Source organism: Rhinoderma darwinii, chromosome 10, assembly GCF_050947455.1.
Source record: "Rhinoderma darwinii isolate aRhiDar2 chromosome 10, aRhiDar2.hap1, whole genome shotgun sequence".
Classification (NCBI taxonomy): Eukaryota; Metazoa; Chordata; class Amphibia; order Anura; family Rhinodermatidae; genus Rhinoderma; species Rhinoderma darwinii.
The window spans coordinates 105,569,069-105,584,429 of record NC_134696.1 but is presented as its reverse complement, the minus strand read 5'-3'; the positions used below and the strand labels follow the sequence as shown (position 1 = coordinate 105,584,429).

The 15,361-nt window shown below is 45.6% G+C and overlaps 1 protein-coding gene across 2 annotated transcripts in view; it reads left to right on the top strand.

The window, feature by feature from the left end:
- Positions 1–15,361, top strand: part of IGSF21 (immunoglobin superfamily member 21) — a 273,506-nt gene that overhangs the window by 39,971 nt on the left and 218,174 nt on the right. For both annotated transcript variants that reach the window (XM_075840560.1, XM_075840559.1), the window contains exon 2: positions 10,076–10,197. In XM_075840560.1, coding sequence (XP_075696675.1) covers positions 10,076–10,197 — 122 coding nt within the window. The remainder of the gene's footprint in view (positions 1–10,075; positions 10,198–15,361) is intronic.

Sequence of the window (15,361 nt, the reverse complement as noted above, 5' to 3'; positions counted from 1 at the left end):
CGTGTATGATTTCTATGTTCAAGTTAGCGTTGTCACGATACCAGAATTTGGACTTCGATACCGATACTTTGTGTAGTATTGCGATTCGCGATACCAAAATGATACTTTGCCAACAATAATAATTAAAAAAAAAGTTCTTCCATTTTCTGATGTGGTTCAAAATTCATCACACCTCGTGCCTCACATTAATAAGTGAAACAAAGCAGTTTTTATTTTATAACAGCGTAAACATTAATGGCGCTATAAATGTGTTATTACGGTCGCAATGATACCGAATATGTGTATATTTTATGTAATATTACGTTATTTTTTTTTACTTATTTTTTTTTAGACTTTAATGTACTGACATATATCTATACACGGATAGTACACAGGCAGTTGTTAGGACAGACCTCCGTGTGCCCTAACAGGAAATATGGTCAGACAGCCCTGGGGTCCTTCAATGAACCCTGAGTTGTCTGCCCATATATGGTATGTCCCTCGATCGCATCACAGGGATCCCCCCTTCTCATTTACCCCTTGAATGCTGCGGTGGTGGTCAGCTTTGATCGCAGCATTCAGGGGAATAGCAGCGGAGATGAGCGGTTTCTTTGATCTCCGCTGTTATAGAGCGGCTGCTGCGGCTGTGTAATACAACCATTGCCCCGCTCCTGACAAAAGGTGCGCGCGCGGTCATGATGAGGTGATGTGACCAGCGCTGCACTAATGAGCGGTGGCGCAGGCACTGAAGACAGAACATGGGGGTGTTTTGCAGTGCGCCCGCCATGTTCTGTCTTCAGTGCCGGCCACAGCACATCATGATGACCGCGCGCGCACTTGTCAGGACTCCGGAGCGGGGCAATGGCTGTAGCTTAGTATCGAAAATACATGAAATAATGGTATTGAACCGTTTGCGGGTGCACGGTATGGAAACAGTATCGAAATTTCGATGCATCTTAGAACCCTAGTCCAAGTAGCTCAGAAAATAAAAGCTTGTTCCTTATACAGGGCCGGTCCAGTCTTATGTAGATAAAGCTTAACCACTGTGTAATGAAAAGTTTTGCAACTTTCTAATGTACTGTGTTCTTGTCTTAACTTCCAGAACACTCTCTTGACCTAATACTTCTCACAGCTGAGGGTTTGTTACAATCATATCCAGTCTAAACAATTCTCTGCAAACGGAACAGCCTGAAATGCAGATAAATACATTTTACCTGCACTGACACATGGTAGTAAACTAGCAGAACAGTGGAGAGATTTCTGCTGCGGTTGTGTTGAGCTCACAGAGGAATGACTGCACTGATACAGTGTAACAAACACATCACGTTTCACCCCTACCTTCTCCCACCCGGGGCTACAATATTTCCTAGTAAGGCTTCGTTCACATCTGCGTTGGGGCTCCGTTCATTTGTTCCGACGGACTTTTCCGTCATGAACGGAAACAAACGGAAACTATAAGTTTCCGTTTGCATCACCATTGATTTCAATGGTGACAGATCCGGTGCAAATGGTTTCCATTTGTCACAGTTGTGTAAGGGTTCCGTCGTTTTACCGGAATGAATAGCGCAGTCGACTACGGTATTGATTCTGTCAAAATGATGGAACCCTTAAACAATGTTGACAAATTGAAAACATTTGCACCGGATCTGTCACCATTGAAATCAATTGTGATGCAAACGAAAACCTGTGGTTTTCGGGTCGGATTCTGATGGAAAGCTCAGACGGAACCCATGAACGGAGATGTGAACGAAGCCTAATACAGGGGGGTGCGTAAGTAGGTATACAGTATAAATAATAGGTAAATATAATAATAGGTATACAGTTTATATAGTATCTTATAGAATAACAACAATCCTGTACAATCTCTTATCCGCTCACATTGGCCGTTCTCACTATTTAAACATTGCTGTAATTTCGTATTTACAGATTGGCACAAAGTTTTTTACTGCTATTAATTTCTTGCTTCTTTTATGAACTCAATCATGTTATCGGCCGTGCCTGGTTATCTTGAATATATTATCTTTGATAACGCCGCAAAAGAAAAAGTCCATCTGGGTAAAGTCTGGTGATCGTGGTGGCCATACAACCCGGCCTCGTCTACCTATCCACCTATCGGGTAATTTTTCCTCAAGAAAATGACGCTCCGCTAAAGCAAAGTGAGGAGGGCTCCATCTTGGTGAAAATAGAAGTCTTCATTTTCATGCTCCAACTACAATTGTGGTATTACATGTCTTCCTTGGAGCTTGTTAAGGTCTGAGGTGACCGGTGTATTGTAGAAGAAAGGTCCAATTACCCCTTTGTATGAAAGCTGTTACCCCAGGGTGATTCCTCTGTTCTTCAATTGTTGCAAGGGGGTTTTCTGTTGAGTAAAAAACACAGTTGTGCCCATAAACCGCACCTGAAACTTTGGAGTTGTCTTCATCGGACCAAGTTCTAATAACGGCGTCTCCTTGTGTTTCGTCACTCAGATTGTCTCACAAAATTGTAATTAGACTGTTTGATAAACCTCCCCCTGTGAATCTACTTATATTACCCCCCTATATAATCCATGCTGTGCTTCCACGGATCATTGCTGTATTGGAGAAATGTGTGATACAGGAGACGATAGCGCGAGGCAGTAACGTTCTGCCTGTCATCTCTGTAGCGTTACCAGCGCTGAGGAGCCCGTCCTCTACCACCGCACATCATTCAGCCCTAATACGGTTGCTCTGTGCCACGTCAAGTTGCTCGGTCTGTCGAGCGCTGGATGTAATGATATTTTTCTGCGACTGATCATCATCAAATGAAATCTCTCTCCTGACGTGTGATGTGTGTGGAGTCCTGGTGCTGGTCCTCTGTACCGAGTGTAATGACAACAAGGAGGAATTGAGGACGATCAGATCCTGGTTCCCGTGCACCGGGCTGAAAGCAAAAAAACGGAAAAAAAATCTCTTGCATTCAATTCAACATCTTCCAGTTCTGCTCTTTCCTTAATGAGGGTTCCGGCTGCGACTATAATATAGAATTATCTTTGCTTCAGGAGGCAATCTGACGTGTTCTGTGTCACAATTCTATCGTTCAATTCCTGGTTATTTCTAAGATCTCTGTTTGCTGTCTTGGAACATTCTTGTTTACATCCAGAGGCTGAAAACCTGTGCAAAGCTAAGTCTATGTTCACACGGCCTATTTTCGGATGTTTTTCGGGCCGTAAACGCCTCCAAAAAATGGCTGAAAATACGGGGGCTGAACACCTCCAAACATCTGCCCATTGATTTCAATGTGAAAAACGGTGTTCCGTTCCCACGGGGCTTTGTTTATGCGGCCGTTTTTAAAAACGACCGCATAAAGAAACGCCTGGTAAGAAGAAGTGCATGTCCCTTGAGCCGTTTTTGGAGCCCTTTTTCATTGACTCAATAGAAAAAACGCTCCAATAACAGCCGCAAAAAAACGCTGCAAAAAACTGCTGAATATCATAGTCTGTTTTCCCTTGAAAACCGCTCCGTATTTTCAGCCGTTTTTTTTTAAGCGAGTAAACATATCCTAATACTTTGTTTCAATTGTATCCAGTCTATTCAGTCCTCTGTGAGCTAAACAGCCTGGACTCCAGATTGATACATTTTATCTGCACTGATACATTGTAACAAATGATAAGGACGAGAGAGAGAGAGAGATTTGTGTTGCTGATGTTTAGCTCACAGAAGATTGTCTAGACGAGAATTGTAACAAACCCCCAGCTGTGAAAAGTATTCGGTTTCTACAGGTTTTCAGCCTCTGGATTTAAACACTACATTTTTCCATTCATTGACATCAAGCAGTAATCTTAAAAATGGTTAAGAATTAAAACACAAATACTATTTATAAAGTTGCACAAGTTTTCAATACACCGTGATTAAAAGGTTACCCCGATAGGAAGCAATTACATGAGGCGTTTTTAACTGCGATTAAAAGAATTTTACTGTATTTGATAGAAACATTGTAATAAATTGTATCTATGAAGACCGTGGGAGATTCTGGGGATACAGATGAGGGGTGGGGGGGGGGGCTCACTCCTACACATTATCAATCTTAATGAGTGTCGGCTGTGAGGGGAACAAGTGCAAAGCCGGGATTTCAACAACAACAAAAAAAAGCCGAAAATGAGCGTAATCCGGTCTATGGAGAAAGCAGCCAAATAGACGCAATTCCGCTAAATGAAGTGCACGCGGCTCCCACGTAATTTGTGGTTATTAAATGACCTTTAATGTCTATGGAGAGATCAGACCTATGAAAATGATATGTAGGCGCAGCTTTTAATTAAACAGATTGTACTATCTGGCAGCCGATTTAGATTGGGGGAGGGGATTGGATACGCTTTTATTGGCATTTAGTGGCACATACGACCCAGTTCTCCTTGCGTGCTGAAATATCCTGCGCTGCTGTGAGCTGTCTCATCACCTGACTGAATATTCATGTATGGGGAAGGTGTTCATCGTGTGCAACGCTTATGCAACTAATAATAACGCAACTTCTTTCTATTAGATTTTCTTTACTGACTGTGCTAATGACTCCACGGCTTATAATTACCGATGAGGGATTCGCTCTGTGCATAATATCATGTTCTCTTCATAGGAGTAGGAAATGTAGGGTCCCGTCTTCTCTTAATCTCCATCTTTGGGCCCCCTGCAAATTCTGCAGATTTTGTTGCAAAATTTCTGCAACTAAAAAAATCTGTTCCATTCATCTTAATGGAGTTGATTCTGCGGCAAGTTAAAAATCTGCAGCATGTGCATGGGGGCTTAGGCGGGGATTTCACAGAGAGTTTTCATTGCAGTTTTATGTGTTTCTTAATTGCTGCGTAAAACTTGTGGTAAAAAGCGCATGCATTATAGGCCCTCTGCACACGGCCGTATTGGTATGGGAGCATGGTCCGTAAAATCAGAAAATAAGACATGTCCTATTTTTTACGTTAGTTTTCTACGGCACGGACTTCCTATGGCCCGGTGTCAGTGGGCCTAGAAATGAATGGAGCCACATATTGATCTGCAATGACGGTCTGTAAGGGCGGGTTCACACGTGGCGGAATTTCACTTAAATTCCGCTGCGGACACTCCGCAGCGTTAATCCGCAGCGGAGCCGTTTGTCCATTGACTTACACTTTAATTTAGCAGTGTTCGTTTAGACGAGGCGTAAAATTCCGCTGCGGAGCATAGGCTGCGGAGCGGAATTTGTTGTCCGCAGCATGCTCTGTCTGTTGCGGAGCAGTGGCGGACTCATGGCGGAATTTCTCCATTGACTTCAATGGAGATTCTAATTTCCGCAATGAAGTCCGCAGCTGTCATGCACATGTTATGTGTGCTGCGGATCCGTCTTGCTTTTTTAACTTGACATTTCTTCATTCTGGCTGGACCTATGTATTTCTAGGTCTACAGCCAGACTGAGGAAGTCAATGGGGCTCCCGTAATGACGGGAGCGTTGCTAGGAGACGTCAGTAAATAGTCACTGTCCAGGGTGCTGAAAGAGTTAAGCGATCGGCAGTAACTGTTTCTGCACCCGGGACAGTGACTACCGATCCCAATATACATGTATCTGTAAAAAAAAATGAAGTTCATACTTACCGAGAACTCCCTGCTTCTGTCTCCAGTCCGGCCTCCCAGGATGACGTTTCAGTCTAAGTGACGGCTACAGCCAATCACAGGCTAATAACAGGCTGCAGCGGTCACATGGACTGCCGCGTCATCCAGGGAGATCGGGCTGGATGCCGAAGGAGGGACGCGTCACCAAGACAACGGGCGGTAAGTATGAATTTCTTTGACTTTCACAAGGGAAAGTGCTGTCCCTTCTCTCTATCCTGCACTGAATAGGGAGAAGGGAAGCACTTTTACCGCAGTCCGCAGCAGCTAGTCCGCATCAATTTACTGCACATTTTGTGCAGATCCGCAGCAGAATCTGCAACGCAGATTCTGTGCGGCATTGATGCGGACAGTTTCGGAGGAAATCCGCCACGTGTGGTCATGCCCTAATTGTGGACCAAAATTACAGTTGTGTGCATGGGGCCTTACTGCGTGTATCCGCGTTTTTGCGATGCGGTTTTCGGCAGTGCAACTATTACAGGGGAAGCAAATCGTTTCAAGGTGCTTCACTTGTAAAAGCCGCTTAGCCAATAACTGCATCGCAAAACAGCGGCGATTTGCATTAAAGGCTTTTACCAGACATTTTTCACAGCAGTTCAGGAGCATGTTCTGTGGAATCCGAGTCTTAATGTTATGGGAGCCTCATAAGTGAGATGCAGGACCGGCGTTAGTGGGGGGGCAAACAGGGCCCCCATCCTCTTAGGGGCCCCAGCCCGCGCCCCCTCATGCCCGGTGGCATTGCTAGCACCAGAGGGGGCCTCGCTGCTAGTGACAGCCACATTCACTTGTATCTGCGTCCTCAGAATGCAGATACAAATTAATATTATAGGCTGCAGGCCTCGTTAGGCGTCGCGTATGACGTCACTGCATCACGCTGGTCTGCGCATGCGTCCCTTCTGGAGGCTGTGCATCACTCCGTCTGTCACAGGAACTGGGCAAGGTAAATACAATATATAAATTTATATTTTTTGGTGGCCCTCTGGCAATATACAACAGGGGGGGGCGCTGTGTAGCACTATATTCAAGGGGGGTTCTGTGTGGCACTATATACAAGGGGGGGTTCTGTGTGGCACTATATACAAGGGGGGGTTCTGTGTGGCACTATATATAGGGTGTTCTGTGTGGCACTATCTACAAGGGAGGCTGCTGTGTGGCACTATATACAAGGGAGGGGAGGGCTGTGTAGCACTATATACAGGGGGTTCTGTGTGGCACTATCTACAAGGGAGGGGGCTGTGTGGCAATATTCAGGGGGGCTTGCTGTGTAGCACTATATACAAGGTGGGGGGCTTTGCGGCACTTTATACAAGGGGAGGCTGTGTGGCACTATATACAAGGGGGGCTATGTGGCACTATATACAAGGGAGGGGGCTGTGTGGCACTATATACAAGGGAGGGGGCTGTGTGGCACTATATACAAGGGAAGGGAGCTGTGTGGCACTATATACAAGGGAAAGGAGCTGTGTGGCACTATATCCTTGGTTGGGCTGCATGGCACTATATACAAGGGGGGCTGTGTGGCACTATATACAAGGTGGGGGCTGTGTGGCACTTTATACATGGGGGGGATGTGTGGCACTATATAGAAGGGAGGGGGCTGTGTGGCACTATATACAAGAGGGGTTTTGTGGCACTATCTACTGTGGGGGGTGTTGAACTATATGTAAGGGGGGAGGACTGTGGCGCTATCTACAGGGGGCGGGGGCACAAAGGGGGCATTACTGCTGTAAGGGCACAAAGGGGGACACGGTTACTGATGAGCACTTTTATTGTGTCGAGCACTGAGGGATCATTATTACCACCTGTGGCACTGTAGATTACTAGTTTGTTTAGAGGATGGGGTATAGGGGGGAGGATGCAGGAAAAGTGAGAAACCAACATATCTGTATGTCAAATTCTGCAGAGACGAGTCGTGGCTGGAATAAGTCATCACAGTGGTCTGGGGTGGATGGAGAAAAAAAGGGAAAGTGAACGACTAATCAGAGAAAACATCACCTGTAAGTCACTGGATATAGATGTACTGTAACCACTTATAGGCTGGGTTCACACAACCATGTTACGTCCGTAAAGGACGGAACGTATTTCGGCCGGAAGTCCCGGACCGAACACACTGCAGGGAGCCGGGCTCCTAGCATCATAGTTATGTACAATGCTAGGAGTCCCTGCCTCTCCGTGGAACTACTGTCCCGTACTGAAAACATGATTACAGTACGGGACAGTTGTCCTGCAGCGAGGCAGGGACTACTAGCATCGTACATAACTATGATACTAGGAGCCCGGCTCCCTGCAGTGTGTTCGGTCCGGGACATCCGGCCGAAATACGTTCCGTCCTTTACGGACGTAACATGGTCGTGTGAACCCAGCCTTATCGTCTGCAGAGCTCCTGTGTATAACTGGCATCTACCACTATATGGTCACTACATGGCTGTAATATTGGTCTTTGTATAGTGGTTTTTATTCAGCAACGGTATGGGAAGTATTAGTCAGTCACTATGTGGTTATGGTGTGGCGGTATTATTCAGTAACCGTATGAGTTTCATCTTGTATAGTGGAATGATTTAATAACTATATGTATGTAGATATTTTTTTGTGAGAGGGGGACATATGCTTTGGGACTTGCAACACTCCTGGACGCGCTATAAACCAGTGATGCGGTTCTCTGCACTCCGCCTTCTGAATTGCCTGCATTATTGATACAGTAATTGTGTATTCCTGTCAGGGATCATTACCATGTATATTGTTTGAAAAATATTATCCTTCTATATATATATATATATATATATATTCAGTATATTACACAAAGAGATTGGATTAATGGAGCACAAAGAGCCTGCATAACACGCCTATGGAAGACACCACCCCCTGGAATGCAAAGAGGAGTGTGCAGAAGAATGTACAGGAGAACTTACAGCTGAGGAGGCAATGGGACTTAAGCAAGTCCCACATCTCTAGGGAGGGGCATGTGTCTTTTCTCTGCGTGTTTCTTTGTTCTGAATAAAGGGCAGTCTTCCTCCTGGCTGACTGAGGGAAAGATGTCTACCAACATTTGTCTGTGTGGTGTACTTCTTTCCAGGCATGCCTTCAGCTTTCAATTTACAGAGGTGGTTATTCGGTGTGAAATAACAGGGGATGGAAGCCACCCTGAAATACGGACCTGACATTCCCATCTGCGTTGGGGCTCCGTTGACGGCTTCCGTCAGAACTTTCCGTCAGGGGAACCCATGAGCGCAAACCAAACAGAAACCATAGCTTCCGGTTGCATTAGCATTGATTTCAATGGTAATATTTCTGTTGCAAATCGTTTCCTTTTTTTCTCCGTTCCGTAAGGTTTCTGTTTTTTGGACTGGATCAATAGCGCAGTCGATTCCAGCAAAAAAACCGGGAACCTTACGGAACGGAGACCAACGGAAACATTACCATTGAAATCAATGCTAATGCAAACGGAAGCTATGGTTTCCGTTTGGTTTGCGCTCAAGGGTTCCCCTGACGAAAAGTTCTGACAGAAGCCATGAACGGAGCCCGGACGCAGAACAGGCCCTAATTCAGCATTTGGGGCCTCACTTTTAACATTGCCCAGGGCCGCACTTTGTCTAAAGCCGGCCCTGGTGAGATGCAGGAAGCAGTCATGACATTACTGCTGCTAGAAATGAGGAGGCATCAGGATAATGCAGGAGATGAGAGGCCGTGGATAATGAAATAAAGAAGGCTGAGAGGTCAAGGACAGGAGGATAAGACGCCAGGGAAGAATAGCGAGCATGATATGCAGAACATTTCCATTTCGTGAATTCACTGTCTGCTGCTGATGGTGGTTTTGTCAGAGAGGGGTCCCTTCCTAGATTTGTGACACCCCTTAATTGCTACTTTGCTACTTTTGCCATGTGAAACAAGTTTTCATGTTGTATTGACCGCTACAAGAAAGCGTTTGAGTAAAAAAAAAAAGCTTAGAATTAAAAGTTTGTGTTTCCATTCCTCACCATTCTAAAGATCTCTGCTTGCTGTCAGTGGATTGGAATGTGCTTGTTTACACCCATCGCCTGAAAACTTGTACCGACCTAATACTTCTCACAGCTGAGGATCTGTTACAATTGTATCCAGTCTCACTATTATGTGAGCTAAACGCATCAACAACACAAATTTCTACTGATGGTTTGTTACATTTTACCTGCACGGATACTTGGTCCAGACTGTTTAGCCCACAGGAAATTGCCTGGACTGATACATTTATAACAAACTGTAATTTAGGGCTAGGTCAGAACACCTTTTCAGTCCCTGGAAGTAATTAGGAATGTTTCCATTCACTGATAGTAAGCAGAGATCTTTATTTGTGCAAAGTTATATAAGCTGTAAGACTATCCTGCAGAACTGGCATTCTATCGTGTGTGCGTGTGTGTGTATGTATATATATATGCTGTCTCCGCACTACTCGATAGTTTCTCTCTTTGTTATATGTTATTAGTTCCATGTAGCGTGTTGCTGCCGTGTCTTACGTTACTGTCTTCTCTCTTCAGGTGACGGATGGAGGAACCATCAAACAGAAAATCTTCACCTTCGATGCTATGTTCTCAACCAATTACTCTCATATGGAGAATTACCGCAAGAGAGAGGATCTCCTGTATCAGTCGACTGTGCGGTGAGTACACGACAATACTGCGCCGGACGAGACGTGAGATAATGGACCGTGTGGTCAGAGCTCAGGAATGAACCTTACTGACCGTATTCAATGACCTGTTGTACACACCTCTAATCACGCTGTTGCCCAGTCCAGTTATTAAACCTGAGCGCGCTCAAAAACGAATCACTGTCACCTTAAGAGCACAATTTCAGTCGTTCAGCCCATGCAGCCAAACCCCGGCCTCATGATGACATCACCGGCCAACAACGGCCGTCACCGGCCCATCAGAAGTTCTATGATTTTATCATAATTACACGTGGAGTGATGGACCAGCAATCAGTGTTGTGCCTCTTGTGATACTATAAATGTGACATTATATGTGTATATTATAGATCATGTGGAAAATGTATTAATAGGGTTAAGAAAACAACTGATGGCCACCATAATAGGGGCTGTCACCCAGCTTTCCACAGACACTGAATGGTATATAAGCCAGCATTGTCATCCAGTTTTCTTACTTCTTTTCTATCTGTGTCAGTCTTTACTGTTATGTTTGCGTATAACCTGGAACATCAGAATAAACAGCGGGTGACATCCACATAGGAGAGCGTTGCGTTACCCGGAGTTGTGACAGGACACGGGACAGAGCCTATATGGCCGTCATTTATGGAGCCCCCGGTAATAATACTGTACGTTAATGTATATGGTGTTTTACCTGTTTTGTAGGAATCAGCAGGAGAGGTGATTTCGTCTAAAACCATCATTAGGTTGTACCATTTCTCTCCTATGCCCCCGGTTATTTGTGAAGATCTTGGCGCCTTCTTCCTCCACTAGGGGTCCAATTCATGTGCAATTCTGTAAGGCTCCAATTAAAGCCAATCTGTTCTGACATTAAAGGAATATCGACGGTTTCTGGTTTCAGGTGGACAGCGGTGGGGGGAGGATGATATTTCTTTTTATATCAAACATGAAAACAATCCCCCCCCCCCCCCCACCACCACCAAAGAACAATAGAAGAAGAGAGAATATTTCCTCTCCAATCGCAGCTTAACGTTTAGCTCATCAATCAATCCAGTGCTTTAGCGTGCAGCCGCTGTGCGCTCAGTGCCTGGAGGGGGAAGGGCGAGCTCGTCGCGTGTCATCAGATTGCGGATGACCGGACAACGATTTGCACCTCTCATTACCTGTCACAAGCGAGTGCGGATACAGTCGGCTGTTCTTATCGCTCATCCCCCAAAAACTTTTCCCAAGGTCATACGCGGAGCAGGAACCGGGCTCAATCTAAAGTCATTAACTTCACAGGCAACGGAGACTCAACCGCAGCCTTTCTTATTTTTTGTGTAGGGCGAGAAGCAGGCGAGGAGGCAGCATTAGTATACAGAGTCGCAGCTAAATGGGGAGAGGGAGAGCAGATGAAAGGGAAGGAAAGATAAAAGTCATTTTTAGTGTCGGATCCTGAGGGTACACAAAGATGATCAACCGGCGTGAGGCAAATTTTATCATTTCAAAGATAAAAATACACTTATTGCATTCTCCGGAGCGATCCAGCTCCGTGTCATAATTGTGACTATTTGATAAGCGGTGAGGTTGGCGTTGTCGCCATCCCACGAGAAACAATCACCGGCAGGATTTTTATTCAATGATTTATTTTTTTTTGAGGCTCCTCTTGTCCAAGGACTTTCAGCTGAGGGTTTATTACAATTGTTTCCAGTCTAGGCAATCCTCTGTGAGCTAAACACAGCCGTACAAGCCTCCGTCATGATCGTTTTCTACAATGTATCAGTCTGGAGTCTCGGCCGGGCTGTTCAGTCACAGATGATTGATAAGATACCAAATATTACAAACCCTCAGCATGGTTTTCAGCCTCTATATATATATATATATATAACAATGTTTCTAATCACCTACAGCAAGAGGAGATCTTGACAGCGGTAAGGAAATAAAGTTTGTCAGATATTCACAGTGGAGTCCCAATATTGTGACCACCAGCTAATATCAAGAGCAACCGCCGTGTGCAGCACGGACAGCAGTGGACGGGCTGGGAGTGACTCAATAAGGTGCTGGTGGGTGGTCTCGGGTATCTGGCGCCTCGCTGACTGCAGAACATCCCACATTTGCAGGAGGGTGCGTGGCGGGGGATTCATAGAGCGAACAAGACGATCGAGGTCCCACAGATGCTCAATTGGCTTCAAGTCTGACGAATTAGGGGGCCGGGGAAGTACTTGGAGGTCTTGGTCGGGCTCTTCCTGTCGGACATTTCTAGCCGTGTGACGTGTCGCATTGTCTGGAAGATTCCTCTGCCCCAGGGAAGACAATCAGCATGTAGGGGGGGACGGGACGGGATGTTATCTGCAACGATGCATTCATACCCAAATCGCTTCAGAGCCGTCCACATGGATGAGTGGCCCAGAGAATGTCATGAAATAATCCCCCGACCATAACGCTGCCGCCACCGGCTCGTGTTCTTCCAGCAATGGCTGCCGGGTGTTTGTTCTCTGATGTTTCTCGCCTGACACGACAACGTCCATCTGTTCCATGAAGCAGAAAACGTGACTCGTCGGAGAAGACGACCCTTTACCAATCATCGGTGGTCTGATTCCGATCCTGCCGCGCTAATTGAAGCCTTTTTTTCCGCTCCAGCTTTGTTACATAGGAGCAGTGACCGTCCGTCGGCTTCGGAGCCCCATACGCAGTCGGGTTCACTAAAATGTTGTATTAGACGCACGTCTGGTCGCCCCCTGGTTGATTTTCACGGTGAGCTGCTCCATGTAGCGTGTCGTTCGGCCCTCGCGCACCTTCATAGCTGACGTTCACCTCTCACATCAATGGCGCGTGGTGCTCCACAGTTTCCATGTCGGTTATTCCCAATGCTGCCATTTGTCCGCTCACGACACACCGTCACCGCAGCAGCACGAGAACAGTTCACAAACTGCGCTGTGTGAGAAATACCGACACCCTGGCCCGAAAGCCGATAATCATCCCTTATAGCAACGCTGATAAATCGCCCCTATTACCCAGGTCAACAACCAGTGATGTGATCAGATTATCACCCACCAAGACCACCACACATCTCTTCCTTCATGGGCTACGCCCTGCCTGGGTCGAAAGTAGGAGGTGATAATAAAAATAACGGGACTCCACTGTGTATTATTGTCTTTTTCCAAGTCCATAGCCTGTTGTCTGTTGTAGTTCATCCACCAGCGGAAATCTAAGGCTTGTGGTTGGATAGTTGCTGAGGCTGCCGGACATGCTGGAAGTTTTAGTTCAAGCACCGCTCAAGGCCACAGGTTTTATGTCTATGACTCACTATTGAGCGTTCAGTGGGAAATCCAAAGTTCGTGAAATAAAAAGAGACTTGAATTAAAGAGGAGTAAATGTAGCATTAAGGCTAATACCGGCAGCAATATCACTAGATTGGAATGAAGGAGAAAAGGGGCAAATTTACATTTAAATGAAGATATTTAGATTTTCGCTTCTCCAGCAGAGAATGGAGCAGCGGGAGAGATGGACATGGTGGAGAGGAGGCTGGGGGGACACCGGCACAGGGAGAGGGGGGCACACGAGGTTTAGGGAAGTCTTAATATAAGCAAACTGCAAGCATGAGCAGATAGATGGAATAGACATGAGATATATAGATAATATGATAATAATCTTTATAGATCGATATGAGATAGATACAGAGTCTTGTAAAAGTGTTCACGGGTTTTTCCTGTTTTGTTGCCTTACAACCTTGATTTTTGGAGGTTTGTACCATTTGATTTACACAACACGCTGACCACTTTTATGTTTTACTGCGACCCAAACAATAACGAAGACAAAAATACAGCGCTTTAATGTGCATAAGTGTTCACGCCCTGAACGTCAATACTTTGTGGAGCACTTTTTGCTGTAATTTTAGATGCACGTCTCTTGGGACAGGTCTCTATTAGCTCAGCACATCTAGACCCCGGGATCTTTGCCCATTTTTCCAGGCAAAACTGCTCCAACTCCTCCAAGTTAGATGGTTGTGTTGGTGTCCAGCGTCTTCACGTCATGTCACAGATTCTCCAGCGGATTGAGATCTGGGCTGTGACCAAGACATTTACATGTTCCCCCTTAGGCCTTGTTCACACAGTGTTTATTTGCCACGTTTTTGCTACGTTTTACCGAAAAACACGTAAAAAATGCACGCTTTGATATCAACGGGAAAACGCATTGCAGTGCATGCGACAAGTTATTTTTATGCGCACGTGTTTAAAAAAACACGTCGTGTAAAAAAAAGAAGCGTCCGGTAAATTCTTGGCGCATGAAACGCCGAAAACGCGCCTCATTCCCATAGTCAATGGGAGTCCTAATTACGCAAACAGAAAACGCGTAAAAAAATGTCTCAAAAACGCCTGTACTTTAAAAAGCCCTATTTAAACTAGCATTTTTTTACGCATTTACACAAGGTTTTGTTTTTTTAGCGCCGTGTGAACAAGGCCTTACACCCTCCAGTGTAGCTTTAGCCGTATGTTTAGGGTCATTTCCCCCTCCGTATAGACTCCATAGGGTCAGTCCTTCAATCATTACTATTGTTGGTTATCCCGTCCTGGTTTTTATCACATTGATTTATCTGCCGAATTCCTGTATGTAAGGAATGTAATGTCGTGGTTTCATGTAGACCCCTCTATAGCAGCAGCTCAGGCGACCTATATAAGACTCGTTAGTGGTTTCAGTATCACCACCTGTCTGTATCGATCAGTAATATGTGCCGGCCTGCGGGCACGCTCCGGGCACCCGCTGTCACACGGGCAATGTGCAGGGTCTGATCACCGGATGCAGCGAGAAGGATCATCCAGAGTGACCCATTTACCGCTCACATAAATACTCGGCGGTGAGAATATGATTGCAGCTCCGGCCGCTGCCATTACTCTCGGGGGACGTTCTGTAATCTGGGACAATCCAGGGACTACGATTGCTGCAGCATGTAGAGCGCGTTCAGCCTGTCACTATCTCCCTCCGTAGACTGATCATCTCCAGCAAATCTCAGATTCTCAGCTCTGAACTGCGTCACTTTGTTTCAGAGAAATATAAGAGAATGAAGGGGATGTTATTTTCTCCGTTTTCAGCTGCGGTTTGGTTTAGGGTCAGTAAGGGGTGTCCTCTAGCGCAGTCGTCCTGAGATAAGACTTATAGAATAATGGGGACGTCTAATATTCAT